Source organism: Anoplopoma fimbria, chromosome 13 (genome assembly GCF_027596085.1).
Source record: "Anoplopoma fimbria isolate UVic2021 breed Golden Eagle Sablefish chromosome 13, Afim_UVic_2022, whole genome shotgun sequence".
In the NCBI taxonomy this organism is placed as follows: domain Eukaryota; kingdom Metazoa; phylum Chordata; class Actinopteri; order Perciformes; family Anoplopomatidae; genus Anoplopoma; species Anoplopoma fimbria.
This window is the reverse complement of record NC_072461.1, coordinates 27005282-27029094: the sequence shown is the minus strand read 5'-3', so window position 1 is coordinate 27029094 and position 23813 is coordinate 27005282. Positions and strand designations below refer to the sequence as shown.

Below are 23813 nucleotides of genomic sequence, written 5' to 3'. Positions count from 1 at the left end.
AATGGACGTTGATGCTGGCGTTGGAGTAAACAACAGGAAGTACCCCCCCCCTCCCCAGAGGAGGTTATGAGCTCCTCTGGCTGGAGGATTATTTCCTGGAGTGCTTCCGGTCTGCAGCTGATAACAACCACCAAGGCCAACAACTCTTAACGCAAAAGGAAGTGTTTAGTTCTTAAAAAATGACACCATATTTTTAATTTATCGTTTTTTTCCCAATTAACCGATTAATTGTTTAGCTTTTAAAATGTTGGGAAATAAAAATAAATGCCTTTTGGAAGTTCCCAGAGCCCAAAGCTAAAAGCGTTAAACCCCAAAGAGAGCCTGTTTCTAATCATACGAGAGAAGCTGGGAATCATAACCATCGATTAATTGGTTTCAGCTATTCTTCATGTGCTCTTTGGCCGATGATAGTTTACTAATCAATACCAGGATGCATTAGTCGTTACATGTTTGCACAATGCTACTTCCACTGCTTTTCCATGGAATAAGCTGTAATGTTTTTCTACTTATTTTAGGGTTGTAACTAACAAGTATTTCCATTATCAGACATAAAAAAATGACTCCCGCAGATTAAAATAATTATAATAATAGACCTCGCTTTTGGTCTCTTGACTGTGTTGCTCAAATACTACTTCCACTGCATTCCCATGGAATAAATGCTGCTCTACTCTGTTTAATGTCATTTTTGGAAAATCTGAACTTGCGATTGACAGTTTTTTATATTTTCAGACATATTTTAGACATTTTTCTATCAATGAATTGGAAAAGAATGTATCCTACAGATTAAAATAATTATAATAATAGACTTATTTCTGGTCTCTTGACTGTGTTGCTCAAATGTCTACTCTAGTAATAAATAAAATCTCAGTTCGTCTTAAACAAATGTTAAACATTACAGGTATTCCTATCAGGAGATAATTAAATCTAATATTCATTAATTGCTAAAAAAAAGAAAAAGACAATAAACCACATTTTCTCAATGCTTCTCAAATGTGATGATTTGCTGCTTTTCGTCTGTTTTATATGATTGTAAATTGAATATATTTGTAAAAATGAAACAGTGAAACTAAAGATGTCACATTGTGCTCTGGGAACTTATGATATTCTGTATTTTCTGACATTTTAAAGACTAAACAATACAAGTGGCGGTCATTTGGAGCCTTATAATGTTTAAATAAAAACAAAATAAAATCATAAATAACATACGACACTGTTATATTGTGTGACTCTCCAACAAATAACAACCAAACAATGCAAAACTCCAAAGGTGTGTTTCTAAAAACAGCAAACAAGTAGCAGCTGGAGAGAGAGAGAGAGAGAGAGAGAGGTTGACTTAAAGCAGAGAGAGAGATTCATTGAGAGTTATTGATCACCTGCAGAATTGCTGCACAAATAATCCAATCAGAAGCTGGGAAAGGAGGGTCCAATTAACCCCCATCCAATTAACACATATGCAAATGAGCTCAGGTGTGTGTTTAAAAAAAAAAAAAACATACATGCATTTATTTTTCTTTGTTTTCTTACCTGTTTTTCCAGCATGATCATTCTCTCAGGATCATGACCTTCATGGGGAGAGCATCCGATCAGACACCCTCCTCACGGTGGGAAGAGAGAGTGGGAGAGAGAAAAAAACACACAGGGGATAACGGGCTAGCTGGGGAGGCTAGCTGGTTAGCCACGGGGCTTTATCCTGGAGGTGAAGAAAGAGATGAAGGGGGCGGTTATGCATGGGGGCAAAAACACCACATATGTTCATGAAGGGGTGGAGAACAGGGGGGAGAAAAAATAACCCCACGCTAGGCTAACGTGAGCGTGCAATCGGGCTAAAACCACGCAAAAAAAACACGCTATTTGTCTCCTCTGCAGCCATCGCTGCTCCGCTGCGTTCTGGTTCACGGAAAGAAAAAAGGAAAACAGAGAAAGTCTCCTTTATCACCGGTTCCTCGACGACGACATCCCCGCTGAGGAGTGGTCAGACCCCGGGAGAGGATGTGGCTGATTCCACTGGTGCTTAAATGGATGCTGGAGAGAGGAGAGGGTGGAGGGTGGAGGAGGGTGGAGGGGAGGAGGAGGAGACGCTGCTGTTGCTGCTGCGGTGGGGGAGAGATGGAGGGGAGCGGGGAGAAAAACGACGCTTTTGAACGCACCACACGTAGAGCGGAGCGGGGGCAGACGCACTTGAACACACCCCGATGTCATTTAATGTCATTTAATATCATTTAATATCATTTAATTTAAAATCATTTTAATTCTAACAAATGATAAAATAAAATGCAAAAAAGATATATATGAATTTACAAACTTTTAATCATTTACACATTTATTTAAATAAATCTGTTTCTAAATTAAAAATAATAAAATACCTAAAAAGAAATCTAAAATTCATTAATAAGTAAACTAAACATAGAATAATAATATGTCAACTAAAATGTTCTACGTATCAGGAAAAAACAAATAATAAAATACAGAAAAAAAAAACATTAATTTACAAACTTTTAATAATTTACACATTTATTTTAAAAAATCTGTTTCTAAATTAAAAATAATAAAATACCTAAAGAAAATCTAAAATTCATTAATAAGTAAACTAATTATAAACATAGAATAATAATAATATATTATTTAATATTCATCCTACAAAATAACTATAATAGCAAGAGTTTAATTATATATGGAAATAGTAGTTTTTAGTTTCTTTATTTAATGTTTTAATATCTTTATTTAATCTTTTATTCTATTTATTTAATGTTTCATTATCTTTATTTAATGTTTTAGATTCTTTATTTAATGTTTTATTCTCTTTATTTAATGTTTTATCATCTTTATTTAATGTTTTATTCTCTTTATTTAATGTTTTATTCTCTTTATTTAATGTTAAAAAAATAAAAAATGAAAAAAGTTGCATTATCTTTATTAATGTTTTATTCTCTTTATTTAATGTTTCATTCTCTTTGTTAAAATGTTTTATTATCTTTATTTAATGTTTTATTCTCTTCATTTAATGTTTTAATATCTTTATTTAAATGTTTTATTCTATTTATTTAATGTTTCATTATCTTTTTAATGTTTTATTATCTTTATTTAATGTTTTATTATCTTTATTTAATGTTTTATTATCTTTATTTAATGTTTTAATATCTTTATTTAATGTTTTATTATCTTTATTTAATGTTTCAGAAGTTTGTCACAGTCGCGGTGCAGTGACGTCACGTCATGATGTTTTCACGGATGTTTATCTGGACGGCTCATCCTCCTGTATACCGGTGTGCCGGATTACCGGTGTTTTTCACGGTACCGGTACCGGTGGACTCCCGGGCCACTTTCAACCTCCTCTAGCTAGCATAGCTAGAGGAGGTTGAGCCGTCTGGGAGCTAGAGGAGGCGTCCCGGTAGAATCCCGGTGACCGGGAAATAGGTTCCGGCGATCACCGCGCATTGCATGCCGGGTAGATTTTATTATTATTATTTTTTTCAATTATTTATTTATTTGTTCATACATATAAAACACAATATTTTTTTAAATTTAATAACTTTATTGAGACATTTGTTCATATCATTATAAAATGTTTATATTTATATATATATAAATGTTATATTATATATTTACATTTTCAAGTTCTTATTTTTAAGATCTTAAGTTGATGCCACGTTTCATTAGGCTGAAACATCATCTATTATCTTTATTTAATGTTTTATTCTATTTATTTAATGTTTCATTATCTTTATTAAATGTTATATTCAGTGACGTTTATATTTCAATGTTTCATTCTACCGGTTATTTAATGTTTTTCATATCTTTATTTAATGTTTTAATAGTCTTTATTTAATATTTTATTTGTCAATTTTTAATATTTTTATTTAATGTTTTATTATCTTTATTTAATGTTTTTTAACATTAAATAAAGATAAAACATTAATAAAGAGAATAAAACATTAAATAAAGATAATGATTAAATAAAGATAATGAAACATTAAATAAAGATATTAAAACATTAAATAAAGAAAATAAAACATTAAATAAAGAGAATAAAACATTAAATAAAGATATTAAAACATTAAATAAAGATATTAAAACATTAAATAAAGAGAATAAAACAGTATTTTATAGCATACTTTAAATTCTAAAAATAATAATGATGTGTAAACTAACAAAGTATATGCTTTAAACTCAGTTTTTGTCTGTAGTCCCTGGTCAAGGTGTAACATAAAAATAATCTATAATATAATATAATATATATATATATATATATATATATATATATATATATATATATAATATATATAATAAAGTATTTTATAGCATACTTTAAATTCTAAAAATAATAATGATGTGTAAACTAACAAAGTATATGCTTTAAACTCAGTTTTCGTCTGTAGTCCCTGGTCAAGGTGTAACATAAAAATAATCTATAATATAATATAATATATCTATATATCTATATATATATATATATATATATATATATATATATATATATATATAATATATATAATAAAGTATTTTATAGCATACTTTAAATTCTAAAAATAATAATGATGTGTAAACTAACAAAGTATATGCTTTAAACTCAGTTTCTTTAATCAGTTTTCGTCTGTAGTCCCTGGTCAAGGTGTAACATAAAAATTATCTATAATATAATATAATATATGTATATATATATAATAAAGTATTGTATAGCATATAATAATAATCATAATAATGATGTGTAAACTAACAAAGTATATGCTATAAACTCAGTTTTCGTCTGTAGTCCCTGGTCAAGGTGTAACATAAAAATAATCTATAATATAATATAATATATATATATATAATATAATATATATATATATATATATATATATATATATATATATATATATATATATATAATAAAGTATTTTATACCATACTTTAAATTCTAAAAATTAAAAAGATACGTGAATTAAGAAAGTATAAGCTTATAAATTATTTTTTTCTACTATTTTAAATTCATATTCCTCTTTAATATTCTAAATAATAAAAAGACTGTATTTATAATTTCAGAATTTAAAATTGTACTTAAATACATATCTCTCCTTGTCCCTGAACACATCATTACTTTTTCCCTTTTTCCTCAGGGTTACTAAAACGCATCCCTTTCCCGCGCGGTGCATTCTGGTACTTTATGTAAATCCAACATGGCGGCCGCCTGCAGCAGAGCGCTCTGTAAGGTCGGCGGTCGGGTTCTGGAGTCTGCAGCGGCCCGCGGGTCCGGTTCCGTCTCCTCCTGGAGGCCGTACGGTACCGGAGCCTTCCGGTCCAAGCTGCTGTCCTCTGCCCGGGCAGGAGCTGCAGGAGGCGGCTGCAGGGTGCTCGGCTGCGCGGCGCTGCTGGGTGGAGGTCTGGGTTTATACCACACTGTGAGGTTCAGGCTCCAGCAGCACCTCGCCGAGGAGGAGACCAAGGTGAGTCCGCCCCACAGAGCCTCTGAGGCGGCCACGCTGCGAGCCGGCGTCCCGCTGGTCTCCGGTTCTCCGGTGTGACATGTGACATTTATCAAACAGCCTAAGTTACTTTAGGTACTTTTACTCAAATACTGTTAGAAATTATATTAAATAATATTAAATAATATTAAATAATAAAATAACATTACATCTATTATTATACTTCAGTAATATAATATAATAATAATGCATAATGTGTACTTTTACTTTGGGTACTTTTACTCAAATACTGTTATAAATAATATAATATTAAATAATATTTAAATAATAAAATAACATTGCATCTATTATTATACTTAAGTAATATAATAATAATAATGCATAATGTGTACTTTTACTTTGGGTACTTTTACTCAAATACTGTTATAAATAATATTAAATAATAAAATAATTGTACTTTACTTGAGTACTTCAATTGCAACTTTATACTTTTACTGCATTACAATTCAGAGGGACATGTTGTACTATTTACTGCACTAGATTTATTTGACAGCTTTAAAAACTAAATATAAATCAACTAGTAAATTATGAAGTATTATTATAATAAAGTACTTCTTCCACCACTACAACAAAGATTAATGAGAAATAATAAGAAACAAAAATACGTTCTTAAGTATTATTATTATTATTGTTAGGAAATATATAATATAAACTATTCCAGATTAATTAAACTCAAAATTACAAGTAAAGCTGTTCACTTAAACTACCCACGACTGGCGTTTTACTTATACTGCAGTACTGTGAGTACTTTTACTTGTGTTAAAAGTATTTCTACATTGTTGTGTCTGTACTTTTACTTAAGTAATACCTCTGAATATTTCTTCCGCCACGGCCTGTTTTTTTCCGAGCTGCTGATTTTCTTTATATAAATACTAAATATACATAAACATTTTTGAAAAGGAAAAAAGAAAATGTGTTGATGTTCTTATTAATATTATTGTGTACTTTTCCATTTTGATTTTTGGCAACTTTGTTTTCTTCTAAAACTTTGACATTGATTTGAAATGTTTATACTTAATGAATACTTTCACATTTAGCAGATTTTGTCCACGTTGCTCTCTGTGTTCAGGTGACCCAGTACTTTTGGCAAATATACAGTTTATTATTCGTGTACGTCAGACTTGACCTTCATCGTCTCTCCTCTTCTGCCTCGTTCCAGGTCTCAGGAGTAGGAGGAGGTCCGGCGTTGACCCTGTACCAGTACAAGACCTGCCCGTTCTGCAGTAAGGTCAGAGCCTTCCTGGACTACCACGGGCTGCCGTACGAGATCGTGGAGGTGAACCCGGTGATGAGGAAGGAGATCAAGTGGTCGGTCTACAGAAAAGTGCCCATCCTGATGGTGGATGGTGACGTGGTAAGAACAAAATATATTTATTTACTATAAATGTAACCTGCATTCTCTCTACTGTCCACCAGGGGGCGACTCCTCTGGTTGTATAGAAGTCTATGAGAAAATGACTCTACTTCTCTCTTGATTTATTCCCTCAGTAAACATTGTAAACATGAGTTTATGGTCTCAATCTCTAGTTTCAAGTCTTCTTCAATACAGCATGATGTTCATTTAGTGAATGATGCTCCATTTAGAGTCAAACAGACCATAAAGCAGGGGATGCTTTAGGGGGCGGGGCTTGCAGTCCACAAACTAATGGATGACGTCACGATGACTACGTCCACTTCTTATCTACAGTCTTTGCTTCTAACATGAAGTAAAAACCTTTTCTCAACAGCTTTAATGTGGAAATCTGATTAGAAAATGTTCTGCTGTAATTCAGGAAACAAACTGGTTGTTTTTTTATTATTTCCCCCATAAATAAACCCTCTGTGTCTTTTTGCTTTTTCTCTCTGCAGCAACTGAATGACTCGTCCGTCATCATCAGCTCCCTCAAGACTTATTTAATCAGCAAGTAAGTTGTAGCTTCCCCAATGTGATCTGAAAACCTGATATATATATATAAAAATCAGTGTCCAGTAAAAGGACAGGTCCCCTGAAAAAGAAAAGAAAAAACATATTTGTTTTTATCCTATTTTCAGCCATGCAAATAGTTTTGTTATGATTTGTTTTGAGAAAAGATTTTTTGCCTCCACCCCAGATTTAGTGGAGCTCAAAGCATTGAAACATGTTAAAAACATTGTTTGAAATTTGGCAGAAATGTGTCTTTCCATTTAAAAATGGAATAATCATAATCTGGATAATCCACAGACTTCACAGTTAAAATTAATCTGCAACTATTTTATAATCGATAAATCGCTTGAGTCCTTTTTTTAAGCACAAATGCCAAAAAAGAGCAGCTTCCAGTTTCTAAAATGTGAGATTCTATGCTTTTTATTTGTCATACTTGACGGTTAGCTGAATATCTTTTGGGTTGTTGGTTTGTCAGATTAATAAAATACTATTTTTATACATTTTAGAACATTTGAAAATTGCTTAATCAAGGAAAAAAATTGCAGATTCATTAAAGGAAACAATCTTTCCATTTCTAAAAATGCCCAGTAGAATAAAACCCAAACTATTGTGTATGCATGTACAGAACTAGAGTTTAGGGAGGAAATATTCAGTGTATTGTTGTAGTTTGTGTGTTCTGGCCCTTTAAATGTGAACGTTTTGTCCTCCAGGAACAAGAGCATGTCTGAGATCCTTCGCTGCTACCCGGAGATGAAGTCTGTGAACGACCGCGGGAAGGAGGTGACGGAGTACAGCAACAAGTACTGGGTGATGCTGGACGAGACGGAGGCCGCGACGTTCTACCCCGAGAAGGGAGCGCAGAAGTGAGTCCAGACCCGGTTTCTGGTCCCATTCATCTAATGTGATGAAGTTATTAAGTGCAAAATGCATGCTTTTTTCACTTATATCTATTTTATTTGTAAAAGTAAGGTTTAAATGTTTTTTACTCCATTTGTAAAACAGAAGGTTTTATTTCTATAAATTTTGTTTGTCAAGTGAGACTTCCTGTTTTTATTTATTTTATTTGTAAAAGTAAGTTTCTGTTTTTTTATATACATTTTAATTGTAATAAGGTTTTCCTGTTTTTCATTTATTTGTAAAAGTAAGGTCCTGTCTTTATTTCTTTTATTTGTAAAATTAAATTTTATTGTTTTTATTTATTATATTTGTAAAAGCAGGGTTCTGCTTTTATTATATGACTTCTAAAAGTAAGGTTTTCTGTTTTACTCTTACTTTGAAAGGTTGCTGTCATCCAATCGCTGCATTGCACGCTTGTATAAACAGTTTAACTCTGTAAATGACTAAATGACTTGATGTAACTTGGAGTCTGTTTGTTTTCAGGGAGGAGATGAAGTGGCGTCAGTGGGCCGACGACTGGCTCGTTCATCTCATATCCCCCAACGTGTACCGGACCTCCGGCGAGGCCTTGGCCTCCTTCGACTACATCGTGCGAGAGGGGAAGTTCGGCACCTACGAAGGATTCTTCGCCAAATACGTCGGCGCCACGGCCATGTTCCTCATCGCCAAGCGGCTGAAGAGTCGGTGAGACATGTTCTGAATGAGTTTACTTACAAACATGAGGGACTCTGCATCTGTTCCTGTTGGGTTCATGGACATGTTTTATACTGTGGATCTTCTAGTAGTTTGTTTTTTGTAGTTTTTTGGATGTCAAAGTCGTGATTCTTCTTGTTTTGGTTCATCAGACACAATCTGCAGGACGACGTGAGGCAGGATCTCTACAAGGCCGTCAACGACTGGGTGGCTGCCATCGGCAAGAAGAAGAAGTTCATGGGAGGAGATCGACCCAACCTGGCAGACCTGGTGAGAGGACACGTCTGTCTGTCTGTCTCTCTCTCTCTCTCTCTCTCTCTCTCTCTCTCTCTCTGTCTCTGTCTCTCTCTGTCTCTCTCTCTCTCTCTCTCTCTCTGCAGGTTTTACGTCCAGCAAAAACTCTGTCCTCAGAGGAAGAATCCTAAAGAGTTTGGTGAAAACTCAGCATCAACTTTAAAAAAACAACAAACAAATGTTCTGTTTTTTCTCTATAAACTTTAATCGTTAGTTTTTATACTCCTTTAACGCAACACAAATGCAGTTAGCATGTTCCGCTAACACAGTACATGTTTATAAGTTAACGGAAACAAATCAACACACGAGACTTACTGTGTGCATTTTAACAGTTTAACATACAAAATATTGATTTTTGATTTATGTATAATCAGATGCACAACAGTTACAGAGAAGCAGAAGCTCCCATCCAACAATAATCATTAAATATTATGAAGAAAATCGCACAAGTAACATAAAAAATGTTTTATATTTTGGTAGAATGGTGCAGTAATTGCTAAATGAATAAACCGTAACGCAAACAGGACTGTAGTAAACTTATGAATATAATAATGCATATTATATTCATAATATAATATATACACACATACATACATACATACACACACATATATATATATATATACACACACACACAGATGTAAACGTAGTAAAACCGTTAGTAGAAGTATATAAAGTAATTTTCTAGTTGTAAACAAATTAGTTAATGTATGTCAACCTGCAAACTTTAGTCTTTTAATAACAAAAAGTAGTTTATAAAATGTGAGAATATTCTGATTCTGAGGCTTCAGATGTCCTTTAAATGTTTATTTTCTATCTTGTATTGTTTTCCTGGTGACCATCACGACTTTCATCAACATTTAAACTTGTTTCCTCTCCGTCTGCAGGCGGTGTTCGGCGTCCTCAGAGTGATGGAGGGCCTGGAGGCGTTTGACGACATGATGGCGAACACCAAGGTCAAACTGTGGTACAGACGCATGGAGAGGGCGTCGCTCAACCACGAGGGCCGAGAATGAACGACGCTCCAGATTTAAAATAACAAACGGTTGAAAGAACACTTACAGCCTTCAGAGAGACTAAACGGTGAACTGCCAAGAAAGACGGACAGCCACCGGGAAGCAGGAAGCTAGAAGACCTTCTTTTATTGTGAAAGGGCTTTGAGAAATCCCTGATAGACAAATTAATTTAAAACCTGCAGACATTTATGTAGATGAAGACATAACACACATGAAAATACTGTCGCCTTATATCTGATTTGAGGAACCATTAAACCCTCTACTGGTGAACGGCGGGAACTGCAACAATTTAAACACTTAAAAAACACAATTTTGTTAATTTTCCGCTAATGTGTTTGTTTTGTTTTTCATTATGGGGAGCTGAAAATCCAACATATTGTCCCTTTAATACTTTACAGCCTGAAGAGATTCCATGCAGATCTGGAAAATGTATTTTTTACACATTTCGAGACCTTAAATGGTGTCACAAGAAATGCGTCATGTCCAAAAAAAGAAGGTTGTCATTTGAAAACTAAATTTCACACATATTACTGTATGTTGTTTGTTTTTGAATGAACAGGGTTTCTCAACAACAGATTATTTTGGCTCCTGCAAAAACTCAAACACTTGTATTTATGAAAAATAAAAAAGTAAAAATCTATTTTAATTTCTTCTGATTTTGCTCGATTAATATTGATGTTCTAGCTTTAAACCTCTTCTGACTGTTATACAAGAGTAAACTAATTGGGGAAAAAAAGATGTTTATCTATTTATTCCAGGTGAGTGTTTCTCTGTGTAACTGATGCAGGATCAGTCCGGCAGCGAGGAATCAAGAAGCTCGTCTGCTGGTTTTCTCTTTTTAGGATGAAATTAAATAAAGTGTAAGAAGAACTGATGAGCTGCCAGTTTGAATGTACTTAATCTACAATATGCAGATGCATTTCTTGAATTAATTGTATTAAAGCAAACTCAACGTGCATAATTGTAAAAAGGTTAACAAATAAAAAAAATAAACCTGGAGTTGTTTGAGAATTGAATACGAATATGCAGGATTACATCTCATCACTTGTAGCTTTAAATTGCAAATTTAGTTTTTCCAACAATCATTTATACATCAGTTGTTAGTTTACCTAAAAGTCATCAGTCTCCACACTTTAAGACTATATTTTTACTTATTTAAACTAATTAAAATCAGGTTTATCACTATATACAGATGATTAACTTGGTCATAATAAACAGAAAATAATTTAGAGAAAATCACAATAAAAAGTTTTAAAATTAAGAGATTCAAGGATGAAATGTTCACAGGATAAAGAATATGTGCAATAAAGATTAATGAGGCTGAAATAAAGACCAACAAATTCTTATTTTCATCACTGAATAATTCTTTTTTGTCCCTTCCGTGGCTCCGTAGAATCGTCTAATTTCAAAAAGGAGGCAAAAAACTTCCAATAAACTGCTCAAGAGGTTTTATTTCAGACATTTGGTTTAAAGATGAAGATGACAATCATTCCTGTAACACTGTTTAATAATCCACATCATAATCAGACTTCTGCTCTAAAACTCAATGACTCACTTTAGATTCCAGAACAGATTTCTGTTTCATGACGATCAAATCTTTAGTGTTCTGTAAAATACCGTCTGATGCACTTCAGCAGTTAAACCCTTTTTCTATCATAAATATACGTCTAATCTTCATTCACAATGATTCAGCAGCTCATTTTACCCACAAGGCTTTGCTCCACACGGTGGATTCCTAAAAAACATTAATAGCAAAAAAAGCTCAAATCGTTCCGACACAATTTTTGATTTGAACAGCGACTATAGAAATAAAAACATATTTAGTGAGAATAATAAAGAGCTTTTTTTTTTTTCCTCCACAATGAAACGGCTTCAACATTATGAGCCTGAACGTTTATATTTAGAGGATTCAGCCTGAACATTTACATCCAAACATTATTTCTGCAAGTCCTCATTTAGAAAAAAAGAGAAAACGTTGCAAAAACATAAATTATAATGAATAACATTCTAAAGCTGTAAGAAGCAGAAAACAATCTGAACACATGTTGGTGTAGTAGTGCTTCCTTTCTGTCCGTTAAACACTTCCTCCGTAAAGATGTTGAATGTATTTTGAATATATTTCATCCAGAGAATCAAACTCCTCCGGATCGGTTCTCAGAGACGTCCAGTAAAAAGACAAAGTTCATGAGGTTTCTTCTACTTTTCCTCCCCGGTTACAGACTAAAGTTTCCCTCCCCCGTTTCCTCTTCCCCCCCTCATCCTCATTCAGTCCCAACAGCATCATGCAGATATATCCAACATGGCGGCTCCTCCTCCTCCTCATCAGGAGCCCCAGAACATGGAGTTCAGTTGTCCTTTGGGAGGACGGATCTGTCGGCTCTGCAGCGATGTCTACGAACGAGGGAGACAAAGTTGAGTTTAGTTTATTCTCAAGAAACAAAATAAACATAATTTATAAATTATATTTTTATTGTTGTTATTAAAGTATTTTTTTCTTATTCTACCTTCTTCTTTATTGCCTATTTGTTTTTGTTAGAGGGAATAGTTAAGTTTTTTATTTTAGTAAATGTTATAATGACTCCATGAAAATAAATAAATAAATATATATATAAATAAATGCATATTGAATTTATAGGTGTATAAATATATATACAATATATATATATATCTTTTTTAATATATTGTATAAATTATATTTATATATAAACATTCATATTTGACTAGTACATTTGCTATTTTTTCCTTTCTTTCAAGTCTTTTTTTAGCTAAACTTTAATCTAGTGCACAAATGCAAATGTTTATCTTTATCAAATTGCAATAAAATAAATGAATAAAATAAAAAAATAAAATTATTGTTTTAATTATAATAAAAAAATATACAAATAAAAACAAGTATCATTCTTATTATATTATATTATATAAATAATAATCATAATTATTAAAATAATAATCAAACAGGTATTTAACGTACGTCTAGAAACTGTTTGAGTCTGATGACTGAGCCCATCTGTCCACTGCTGGTCACCGCTTCAATCCTGGAGACAACGAGGAGACACATTGATCACATCGGATATTTATAAACATAAAACTCTAAATGCTTTAAGTATTTAACGTGAGCGAGTACCTCGGGAAGTATTCCTCCTTTAGTAGCAGGATGAGTTTCCAGAACTGACTCTGATACTGTTTCATCAAAGCGTTTCCACAAACCTGAAGGAGACACAAAGACACACTGATGCATTCACTGACCGCAGTAAAACTCAGATCCTTTACTGATACCACACTGGGAAAATACTGTTTGTATACGTTTCTGGATTAATAAAACTGCAATATCTACCTCTGAGGTGTAGTACAGTATAAAGTACTATATGTACCTCTACAGTATAAAGTACTATATGTACCTCTGAGATGTAGTACAGTATAAAGTACAATATGTACCTCTGAGATGTAGTACAGTATAAAGTACTATATGTACCTCTGAGATGTAGTACAGTATAAAGTACAATATGTACCTCTGAGGTGTAGTACAGTATAAAGTACAATATGTACCTCTGAGATGTAGTACAGTATAAAGTACTATATGTACCTCTGAGATGTAGTACAGTATAAAGTACTATATGTACCTCTGAGGTGTAGTACAGTATAAAGTACTATATGTACCTCTGAGATGTAGTACAGTATAAAGTACTATATGTACCTCTGAGATGTAGTACAGTATAAAGTACTGACCTCTAGGAAGTCGAACAGCAGCGTGGCCGTGATGTCGGCCAGAGGCTCCATGTTCAGCATCTGAGCCAACCAACGCCAGCCGTTGCTCAGACCGTGAGGAGGAGACTGAAACACAAACGAGTAGAAAATAAATATTAAATATATAAATATACTTATTCATAAATATTAGTGCCGGAGGGAGGCGACAGGAAGTGGGAGTTCTCTCACCCCCTGCTTGGAGCCGTAGGGCCACCTCAGCTGGATGACGGCGGCGTAGAGCCGGATCATCCCCGACATCCTCTTCAGGAAACTGTCCTGACCTTCGACCCCGGAGTCGTCCACGCGGTACCCAAGAATCCTGATGATGAAGGATTATTAGTGAGATCAATGAAAACATTAATAACTTTAGATTTAATAAAAAGGAAGCAGCGTTTCTGGTTTCTGTACCTCTGGTAGTCCTCCACCGCCGTGCCGTCCTTCATGGGCGGGTAGTGCGGGACGGCGTACGGACATTTCTTGTGCAGGTGAGCGAGGATGAGGTCGCCCACCTGAGGGTGAAGCTCCCAGACGCCGGACGCCACCACGGCGATGGGGAAGGCGGCTTCGTGGTGAGACGCCACCTCCTCCTCTCCTTGTTTCTATAGCGGGGGGGAAGAATACATTTAAAAGCCTTTACCCAACACTTTATTTTTCTTGAAAATGTTTTGAATAAAGTAATATTTGTTATTTTTCTTACTTTTTTTAAAGACTTCTGATATTTGACACAATGCGAATGTAGTTTTTGTATATTTGGTTTTCCACCTCTCAGCTGCTGCATTGAGTCGTTTTTAATGTGCCACATTCTGGATCGTCTTACAAAATATCAAAACAAGACTCACCACAAACTTCTCAGCCAGCTTGAAGCTGACAAAGTCCAGCCCCTGAGGATGCTGGGAGGTGGAGACGTTCCTCCCCCCCGACACCACGGCCCGGCCCGACAGCAGCTTGTCGATCTTCTCGAAGATTTCTCGGAGCTGCGACCCGGAGTTGCTGGAGATCTGACTGACGGGGATGCTGGCGGATTTCTGCAGCTCCAGCTTCAGCTTCTTCGTCTGTAAGTACAGAGAAGAGAAATGAAACAAATCTGTATTATTGAAAAGAAATACAGAGAATCAACCACTGTCGAGTGCTTGAAAGTTCGTTATCAAATTTCTGGTCAGACTGATCATCCTGCTTTCTTTTTCTTTGATTATTCAGGTCTGATTTCTATTTTAAAATGTACTTTTTCTAGGATCCTAAAAGGTCTTACTTAGTCAAAAGATGTAAAATAATAAGTCAAAAACCCTCCTTTATACAGGATATAAACAATATAGTTGAATTTGTATCGTTCCATTTTAATTGTCATCTCCTTTTTTAATTTGTGAAGCTTTGAGCTGCTTTTTGTATATTAAAAGGTGCCAAATAAATAAAAATGTATTTAGTATAGTGTCCACGTGTGTTAATAGTGTATTAGTTTTTCAATTGTCCCCAATGAGAAGAATCATAGCTGTACCCAGCGTCTTTTCTCTAAACGCTCTTCCTTTTTTGTGCTACAGCTTCAGAACGCTTTTAGTTGAAAATCTCTCTTTTTCTAAAAGCTCTGGTGACGTCAGTGTTGTAAATGGAGGAGGAGCTTGTTTTGGTCGTGTCCGTCATGATCAGTGTGTATCGGAAATATATATATATCAGGATTTTTAATGGTGAAAAATAATGTCAAACAAAAATAGAAAGTAGCCCGGAGTGATGCAACGTGAAGTTAAACCCACAGTTCAGATCGGATCACGGATCAGAGCCACGGATCGGAACGAAAGAAAAAAGGGAGCAAACATAACTTTCAGAGATCCCTAAACACGTTTTCTTTCTGAAGTCAATAAACCATAAAGAAATATATTTTACTTTGTTATAGTGACTTACAGTCTTTTTATCTTCACAAAAAACACACCATTCAAACGATAAGGAAACAAAAGTTTTGTCCCGTTTCACCACTAGTAACCCAAATAGATACTAAAAAGCAAAGGAGTGATGATAGTCCAACATACAACAGAGGTTAGAGTCACAGAAACATTAATCTGAGGCACTCTCTCACCTGGGCGTCTTTGGCGGCGTTGAGTTGTTCAAAGGACTGAGCACAGCGAGCAGCCGACTCCTGCAGCTCCTTGTACCACTTCAGAGTGCCGTCTTCAGCGCTGTTCTGCAGACCTGATGGAGGACAACATCCGCCCGAATGTTTTAGAAGAACTCACACATTACAGCGTTGCAGACGGCCGATCTCCTGTGATGAACCGAACGCTCTCACCTTTCCTCTTCGCCTTCTCTTTGGCCGACTCCGCCGCCTTCTTCTGCGCCTCCTGCTGCGCCTGCAGCTCCTCCTGCTTCCTGCGCTGCTCCTCGTCCTCCTCGTCCTTCTTCTTCTTATCCTGGGCCTTGGCGACCTCCTCCTGCATCAGCCGGATCAGCGCCCTCATCTCGTGGAGGGCTCGCTCGGCCACCGTCATGTCCTCCACGCTGGGAAACTCTCCCTGGAAAATATAAATGTTACGGAGTCTGGTGAGTGGAGCTGATCCGCATCAGAGACCCGGGTTTCTAGACGTTAAGTTTGAATGCATCCTGAACCAGGAACCCTGAGAGTAGCTAGGAAGAAAAACAACATGTGTACAATATATATAAAGTACACAAAGCACACATTATGTGCTATTTTAATGCCATCACTGACATTAATGTTTTTCTATAACCTATAAAAGAATGATCATTTTAATGCGGTTTGATTTTGATTTTGTATGTTTTATTATTTCATATACATTTTTATTTATGCAATTTTTTTTGTCATATTTGGTATCGTTTAATTGTTTTTCTTTTTTGTTAAATGTTTTGTCTAATTGTGCAATTGTTGTTTGTCTTGTTAACAGGATGTTACAACTAAATAAGTTACTCCTAACAAATAATTGCTATCAATATTAGATACATTTCCCCTTTAGTATTAAAACTGAAGAAAAAAAAATATATATATTTTGCGTGACGTCTTCAATATCTTTGGAAAAGTTAACTTTTTTCAGAAGTAGTTTAAATACTTCGACCGCACACAAAAGTGTTTTTAAAGATGGAGCAAACAGAGGGTGGAGCAGAGGTTAAGTGTAGAAAAGAAAGAGGTAAATCATGATTTTGTACATAAATATTTCACTTGATTGTCACAAAGACACTTAAATAATTAGTTGATACATAGATTACTCTGTTCACAGGAAATTAATCAACAATTTCTGCTTTCACTCTATTATTATTTATTTATCAGCTTCTCAAATGTGAGGTTTTCATGCTTTTCTCTGTTTTTATAAATGAAATATCTGTGGATATGAGAAACAATTTGAAGACGTCATCTTTCCCACATTTTTTGACATATAATAAACGAAAGGATTGCTAAATAAAAAAAGATAATTAATAAGTGTGATAGGTTAAAGATGAGCAAAGAAAACAGTGACGGACTTTTATAAAAGGTTTGGGTAATAATTTTACTGTTAAGCTTAATTTTCTCTTCCAAATAAGTTTGTTTGAAACCCGTCTGACTGTTTCTTTACTTGAACAATGTTGTTTATACTGATCATTGAAACGATAAAATACTAACTAACTAAACTAAAACTGGGTCTATCTTATAGCACAATGATTTTCCAGCCACCAATCAGGAGTCAGACTGACCTCCGCCGTCTTCCGCACCACCTCCGACAGCTGGGAGCACAGCTGGTTCCCGCGGGTGCAGTAGGAGCTGAGGCTGGCCGGGTGGAGGTCCGTCCTGCTCTGGGTGGACGGCTCCATCAGCTGGTTGAGCTGCAGGATCTCCTCCTGGATGGTGTTGAGGTTTCGCAGACGCTCGCGGCCGTCCGTCTGCCGCTGACGCTCGAGCTCCGCCTCCCGCAGACGCTGCTGCTCCGCCTCCCGCAGACGCAGGTTGAGGATCTGAAGACGAGGACGGAAGAGGAGGACATAAGATGTGAGTTCAGATGCATCACATCATCATGAAACAGTCGGGGGATTTATTTATGAAGCATCTCAGAATCAGTCTATGAAGTACATAAGTACATAAGCACATCAGTGGGCTGAAGGGAGATGATGAGCAGGAAGCAGCTGAATAAAATCATGTGGCTATCTGTTGCTTTTGACGTTGGAAGAAGAAGAAACACACGATACCCCTTCCTCTTCTGATGCGAGGGTCCAAGGACAGAGAATGTCGGGTGCTGTACAGATTGTAAAGCCCTCAGAGGGAAACTTGTGATTTTGGCTGTACAACTAAATTGAATTGACAGGATTAAGGCCGTGGATATGAAAGAGTGCTGCAGAAATGAGTCCATAACACATTAATGAGTCAGCTTTTTTTTTGCCCTCCTCTTGAAGTCAAAGGTTTTTGTTTTTTTAAATGTACTTTTGGTTAGATGTCTAAAATAAGGTCTGTGGTTAATTTACCACGAACTTAAAAGTACCAGTGTGTTTGGACTTGGCGTCATTTAGCGGATTTGCAGATTGCAACCAACTGAAACTAGAACCTCGTTGGCCTGCCAATAGATCCCTTAAAATGCTGCACACTGTTCCTTTGAGAGATTTAAAAGGCTAGTTATACTATATTAAGTATAAAAGAGTTGAAATGAGACGACTAAACGTACTCACTAGAACACAAGTCCTTTAGTTTAGTGGTGGTGACGTGTAGTTCCTTTAACGTTAGAAAGAAAGAAAGAAAGAAAGAAAGAAAGAAAGAAAGAAAGAAAGAAAGAAAGAAAGAAAGAAAAGAAAGGCAATGGGAGCAGGAGGAACTGTAAATCTGGGTGGGGAATATTTGTTTGCAGTTTAAGTGGATAAAATGATTTGACCCCTGAACCTAAAATAAGTTTTTGTGAAGATTTTTATCCAGTCAATGCTGGTTTATATTCTGAGATGCTTCATAAATAAATAGCACCAGACCCCATGGTGTTTCCAGACCTTTAAAGAGACACTAATGTTGTCTTATGATCATACCTTCAATCTGTGCCGCTGCTCCTCCTTCAGCTTCTCTTGACGCCCGATGCTCTCTTTAGTTCTAACAAAAGGCAGAAAGTGGAGAATCAGGCGCATAAATAACGTTTCATAAACTGTCAGACAATATTTAGCCTTTCCGTCCTCGTCTTACTCTCTGTCCATCATGTCCCTCATGCTCTGGAACTCCTGCCTCTGCTTCAGCTCCATGAACTCCTCGAAGCGTTTCAGCTGCTCCGACTCGGAGCTCGCCACCACGGCCACCAGCTTCTCGTGCATCTCCTGCCGCCGTTTGAGCGCCATCTGAGCCGAAAGATTCAAGACATCAATCAGGTGAGAATCTCTGTCAATAATCGAATTTACAGTAAACAGGTGATATACATAAACAGGGCCGCTGTGTATAAAACATCAAAGAAAAGGTCCAACAAAATGGTCTAAACTTTGACCTATGAGGCGCGACATTTTTAGCAAAATGAAGGAAAAGAAAGTTTTTTAAAATAACATTAAAGTAACTTTTAGCAAAGTCTAATACAAAAATCAATATACTGAAACATGAAAGTTTAAATAAACATATTTCTCCTTTAGGGAAGGTTTATATTTACATTCCTAAAAAAATCATAAATAAGTCCATGACCATCTGAAATCATAAAGTCATAAATAAATAACATCAAACAAACCAAAAAATATTGATAAAGACAAGCTTACAGGAAAACTACTACATAAAATAATAAAAATAAAGTACATATAAAAAAGAAATTCAAATAAAAAAGGTCTGAAAGATTTCATTTTCATTGTTTGGTTCATAGACTGAAACACTTGAACTAATCATCATCTTCATGATTTCCTTCAATTCTTAAATTGTGTGACAAAATATTATATGCATTCAAAATCTGTTTTTTTTACCTACAGCACAAAAGACAAAAATGATAAATGTTCATTAACATAAAACTGAGAAAAGATATCAAGTGTTTGGTATTTTGCCTTAAACTGTTAATTCATTATCAAAATGATTCTCAGTCAGTTTTCTGTTGATTGAATATTTAATGAATTCACTAACTGTTGTTTCAGCGCAACTGTGAACGATCTAATTGATGCAAAAGCTGAAGATGTTCTTATACAAACACTGTTTTATGTCTGTGTCATTTATACCGTTTTTTAAACTACACTTTTTGATCCATTAATCTATCGTTAAATGTTGACTTTGTGAGACTTCAGGTGGGTTAATAAAGAATCATCGTCTCTGACCTTGGCCTTTCCTCGTTGCTCCTCCTCAAACTTGATAATGCGCCCCGCCGTCTCCATGGCTTTGGGCGACAGAAGGGAAATGGAAGGAAGTGATGCCGGAGTGGGAACGTTGCTGACATCTTCCTCTGGATCTTCATCCTTCACCTCATCACTGACAGCCTGCAGCACAGTAAGAAAAGATAAGAGTCAGAAATACAGACAGGGAGGAGAAATAAGAGTTCAAACTGAGTCACAGGAAGTAATTAAAAGTGTTCACATTTAATGTGGAAGAAAACACAAAATGCAGCCTCATAAAAGAGTTAAATATTATGTTAAAAAAAACATGCAAAGTGCAGGTTTTTGAGAGTTTTTACAATCTAAATGGAATATAAGTATTTTTTAGACTAGTCTATTAATCTTAACTTTACATTAAATTACTGAATTATACTTTGAATGTCATGTACTCTGAGTAATGCTTGTTCTTGCAAACTCAAGCTGATTTGATGACTTCCTGAAATCAATTACGTCGTGCAAAAACAATGCAATTTTCTGCGGAGTTTCAAATATATACATTTCTGTATATCTGCTCTGTGAGTGACGCCACTAAACTCCCTTAAAAAAACATGGTAAATCACCCAGAAGTTATGGCTTGAACCCTTCATTTAAGCCATAAATAAACGTAGTGTAGTTTGCTTTTTTCTTTGCCTCTCACATACAGAAACACAGAAAAGATCAGCAGGACGACAGACTCACCTGCTCACGCTCAGCGTTCAAAGACGGGGCTGCAGAGAGCGCGCTGTGCCTGGCGTTGAGGTCGGGGATGGATCCCGAGGAGGACACCGAGGCCGAGTTCTCCTCAGAGAGTCCGGGGCTGGATCCTCCGGAGCTGGAGCTCAGGAAGCAGGACTTCTGCAGGGGCACGGGGCCCAGACGCTCCAGTATGAGCCCAGAGTGCGAGGACAGGCTGAGGGGATCTTTGCAGCCGGCCAAGATATCCTGAAGGAAACACAGACACGTTAAAAACTCAAGTTTACTTCAATCATGGAGCGCGATTTACAGTTTAAATGTACAAAACAAAATAACATCAGTTTGTAAAGAAGACTTTCTTCAACCTAAAAAGCTTTCAGACATTTGTGAATGAACACAAATCAGTCTTTTGAAAAGTGATGTATATTTTGACACAAAACAACATGGCACGAGTTATGAATGGACCCAAAGCATTTAGGAAACATTGATTAATTAGGCAGTTTTGGTGGTCCATAATCTAATAATTGTGGTAGTTAAGTAAAGTAAAAGTACTGCCTACTTGTCGACAGAAACACTGTGGGTTTTTTTTCTTGTATTATGTTGTAATTTTTGTATAAGATTGTTTGATACGTTTCTATGTTTTACTTGTTTGTAAACGACTCGCCTCCTGTTGTTACCTTTTTGTCCAGGTCTTCATTGTAAATGAGAACTGGTTCTAAATTGACTTATCTGATTAAATAATTGTAAAATAAATAAATAAAATAAAACATGTCCTTTTTAAATGTAGAGGAGTAACTTAAACAGAAAGAAGCATTTAATGGAAATCACTTTACTCCAGTAAAAGTACAATAACCTCAAAATTAGACTAGTTGAGTACTATATTACTAGTATATGTATATATATGAAAATATACTAGATTACAATGTGCAACTGAGTATTTTTTTTAAGGTTATATTTTATATATATAAAAAATAAATATATTAATGATAAATATGTAAATGTATGTATGTATGTATATATATATATATATAAATATAAATGTTTTAATGATAAATGTTTTAATGTTTTAATGATAAATGTTTAAATGATAAATGATATATATATCATTTATATGATATATATATATATATATATAATGATAAATGATAAATGTTTAATGATAAATGATAAATGTTTTAATGATAAATATATATATATATATATTTAATGATAAATAATAAATATATATATATATTTAATGATAAATAATAATATTATATATATATATATATATATATATATTTAATGATAAATAATAAATATATATATATATATTAAATATAAATATAATATTTTAATATATATATATATAATGATAAATAATAAATATATATATATATATATATATTTATCATTATATATATATATATATATATATATTAAAATGATAAATGACACATTCAGATCTCTAAACTGTGTGTGACGTCATCTCGCTAAGCATGCTGGGATATCTCGGCCCGGCTAACGTTAGCTAGCCGTTAGCATGCTACCGTAACATCCACTAGCCGTTAGCCTGCTGAGCTAACGTTTAGCTCACCTCCCCCCGCTCCGACCAGTACGGGTCGTACGTGATGTTCCCCTTCGGAGAGTTCTTCAGAGCCTGCAACGTTTCCCATCGTAGGTTCTCGGAGGGCATCACGGAACCGAAACTACCGACAACTACCGACAACAACGTCGGGCTAACTTTTCAATGTGCGCCGGAAGTGGTCACATGAAATACAATCCGACGAGAAACAACCCGCCGCTCACCGACACGATGGTTCCGGTTTGGTTATAACCTTGTAATATTTGTTTTAATAAGATAAGATAAGATAAGATAAGATAAGTGTATTTATTGTCTGTGTCTGTGTAGTTGTATAGTATGTGTATTTATTGTCTGTGTAGTTGTATAGTATGTGTATTTATTGTACTAGTATGTGTGTTTACACATACTGTGTAGTTGTATAGTAAATGTATTTATTGTACTGTGTAGTTGTATAAATACACATTTATTGTCTGTGTAGTTGTATAGTATGTGTATTTATTACTGTGTAGTACTATACAACTACACAGACAATATTACTATACAACTATACAACTATTTATTGTCTGTACAACTAGTTGTATACTATATGTGTATTTATTGTCTGTGTAGTTGTATAAATACACATATTTATTGTCTGTGACAGTTGTATAGTATGTGTATTTATTGTCTGTGTAGTTGTATAGTATGTGTATTTATTGTCTGTGTAGTTGTATAGTATGTGTATTTATTGTCTGTGTAGTTGTATAGTATGTGTATTTATTGTCTGTGTAGTTGTATAGTATGTGTATTTATTGTCTGTGTAGTTGTATAGTATGTGTATTTATTGTCTGTGTAGTTGTATAGTATGTGTATTTATTGTCTGTGTAGTTGTATAGTATGTGTATTTATTGTCTGTGTAGTTGTATAGTATACATTTATTGTCTGTGTAGTTGTATAGTATGTGTATTTATTGTCTGTGTCTGTGTAGTTGAGCTGCTGCAACACAGACAATGAATTTCCCCATGGGGATCAATAAAGGAATATAATAAGATAAGATAAGATAAGATAAGATAATCCTTTATTAGTCCCGCAGCGGTCCCGCAGTCATTACAGTCATTTATCCAATTTTATCCAAAGCGACTTATATATACATATATATATATTTGCTGTACTTACACAAACACTCTACAAAAATATTATTGTATCACAACACGTGGCATACTTCTGCGTGAAAAAAATCATCCCATTATATATTAAATGTATTTATTTTATATATGTATTCTACCTGGTCCATGGTGCAGTGTTGCACCTGACAACTC

At 34.8% G+C, this 23813-nt stretch overlaps 2 protein-coding genes across 2 annotated transcripts; one reads left to right on the top strand and one right to left on the bottom strand.

Moving 5' to 3' along the window:
- The first annotated feature begins 5156 nt into the window (after window positions 1–5156).
- On the top strand, window positions 5157–11257 carry ptgesl (prostaglandin E synthase 2-like). The gene is made up of 7 exons (XM_054611315.1): window positions 5157–5423; window positions 6622–6816; window positions 7311–7366; window positions 8076–8228; window positions 8746–8946; window positions 9108–9225; window positions 10137–11257. Exons 1-7 carry the CDS (start codon window positions 5157–5159, stop codon window positions 10263–10265), a joined length of 1119 nt encoding a protein of 372 aa, XP_054467290.1. The 3' UTR covers window positions 10266–11257.
- Window positions 11258–11698: 441 nt separating this feature from the next.
- On the bottom strand, window positions 11699–22722 carry gle1 (GLE1 RNA export mediator). Its single transcript, XM_054610931.1, has 15 exons — window positions 22528–22722; window positions 20958–21200; window positions 20226–20384; window positions 19135–19283; window positions 18984–19044; window positions 17676–17933; window positions 16285–16507; window positions 16075–16187; window positions 14849–15061; window positions 14418–14608; window positions 14199–14328; window positions 13992–14096; window positions 13390–13472; window positions 13237–13300; window positions 11699–12656 (listed from the first exon to the last, which is right to left on the bottom strand). The coding sequence occupies exons 1-15, from the start codon at window positions 22624–22626 to the stop codon at window positions 12588–12590; spliced, it is 2160 nt and encodes a 719-aa protein (XP_054466906.1). The 5' UTR covers window positions 22627–22722; the 3' UTR covers window positions 11699–12587.
- Window positions 22723–23813: the final 1091 nt, after the last annotated feature.

Bases quoted from the DNA above. Each gene is read 5' to 3' on its own strand.
- ptgesl (XM_054611315.1), top strand. From the start codon at position 5,157: ATGGCGGCCGCCTGCAGCAGAGCGCTCTGTAAGGTCGGCGGTCGGGTT. The intron at 5,424-6,621 runs GTGAGTCCGCCC...GCCTCGTTCCAG, and splicing joins TCGCCGAGGAGGAGACCAAG to GTCTCAGGAGTAGGAGGAGG. The intron at 8,229-8,745 runs GTGAGTCCAGAC...GTTTGTTTTCAG, and splicing joins CCCGAGAAGGGAGCGCAGAA to GGAGGAGATGAAGTGGCGTC.
- gle1 (XM_054610931.1), bottom strand. From the start codon at position 22,626: ATGCCCTCCGAGAACCTACGATGGGAAACGTTGCAGGCTCTGAAGAAC. The intron at 16,188-16,284 runs GTGAGAGCGTTC...GTCCTCCATCAG, and splicing joins AGAGAAGGCGAAGAGGAAAG to GTCTGCAGAACAGCGCTGAA. The intron at 14,329-14,417 runs GTACAGAAACCA...CTTCATCATCAG, and splicing joins GCGGTGGAGGACTACCAGAG to GATTCTTGGGTACCGCGTGG.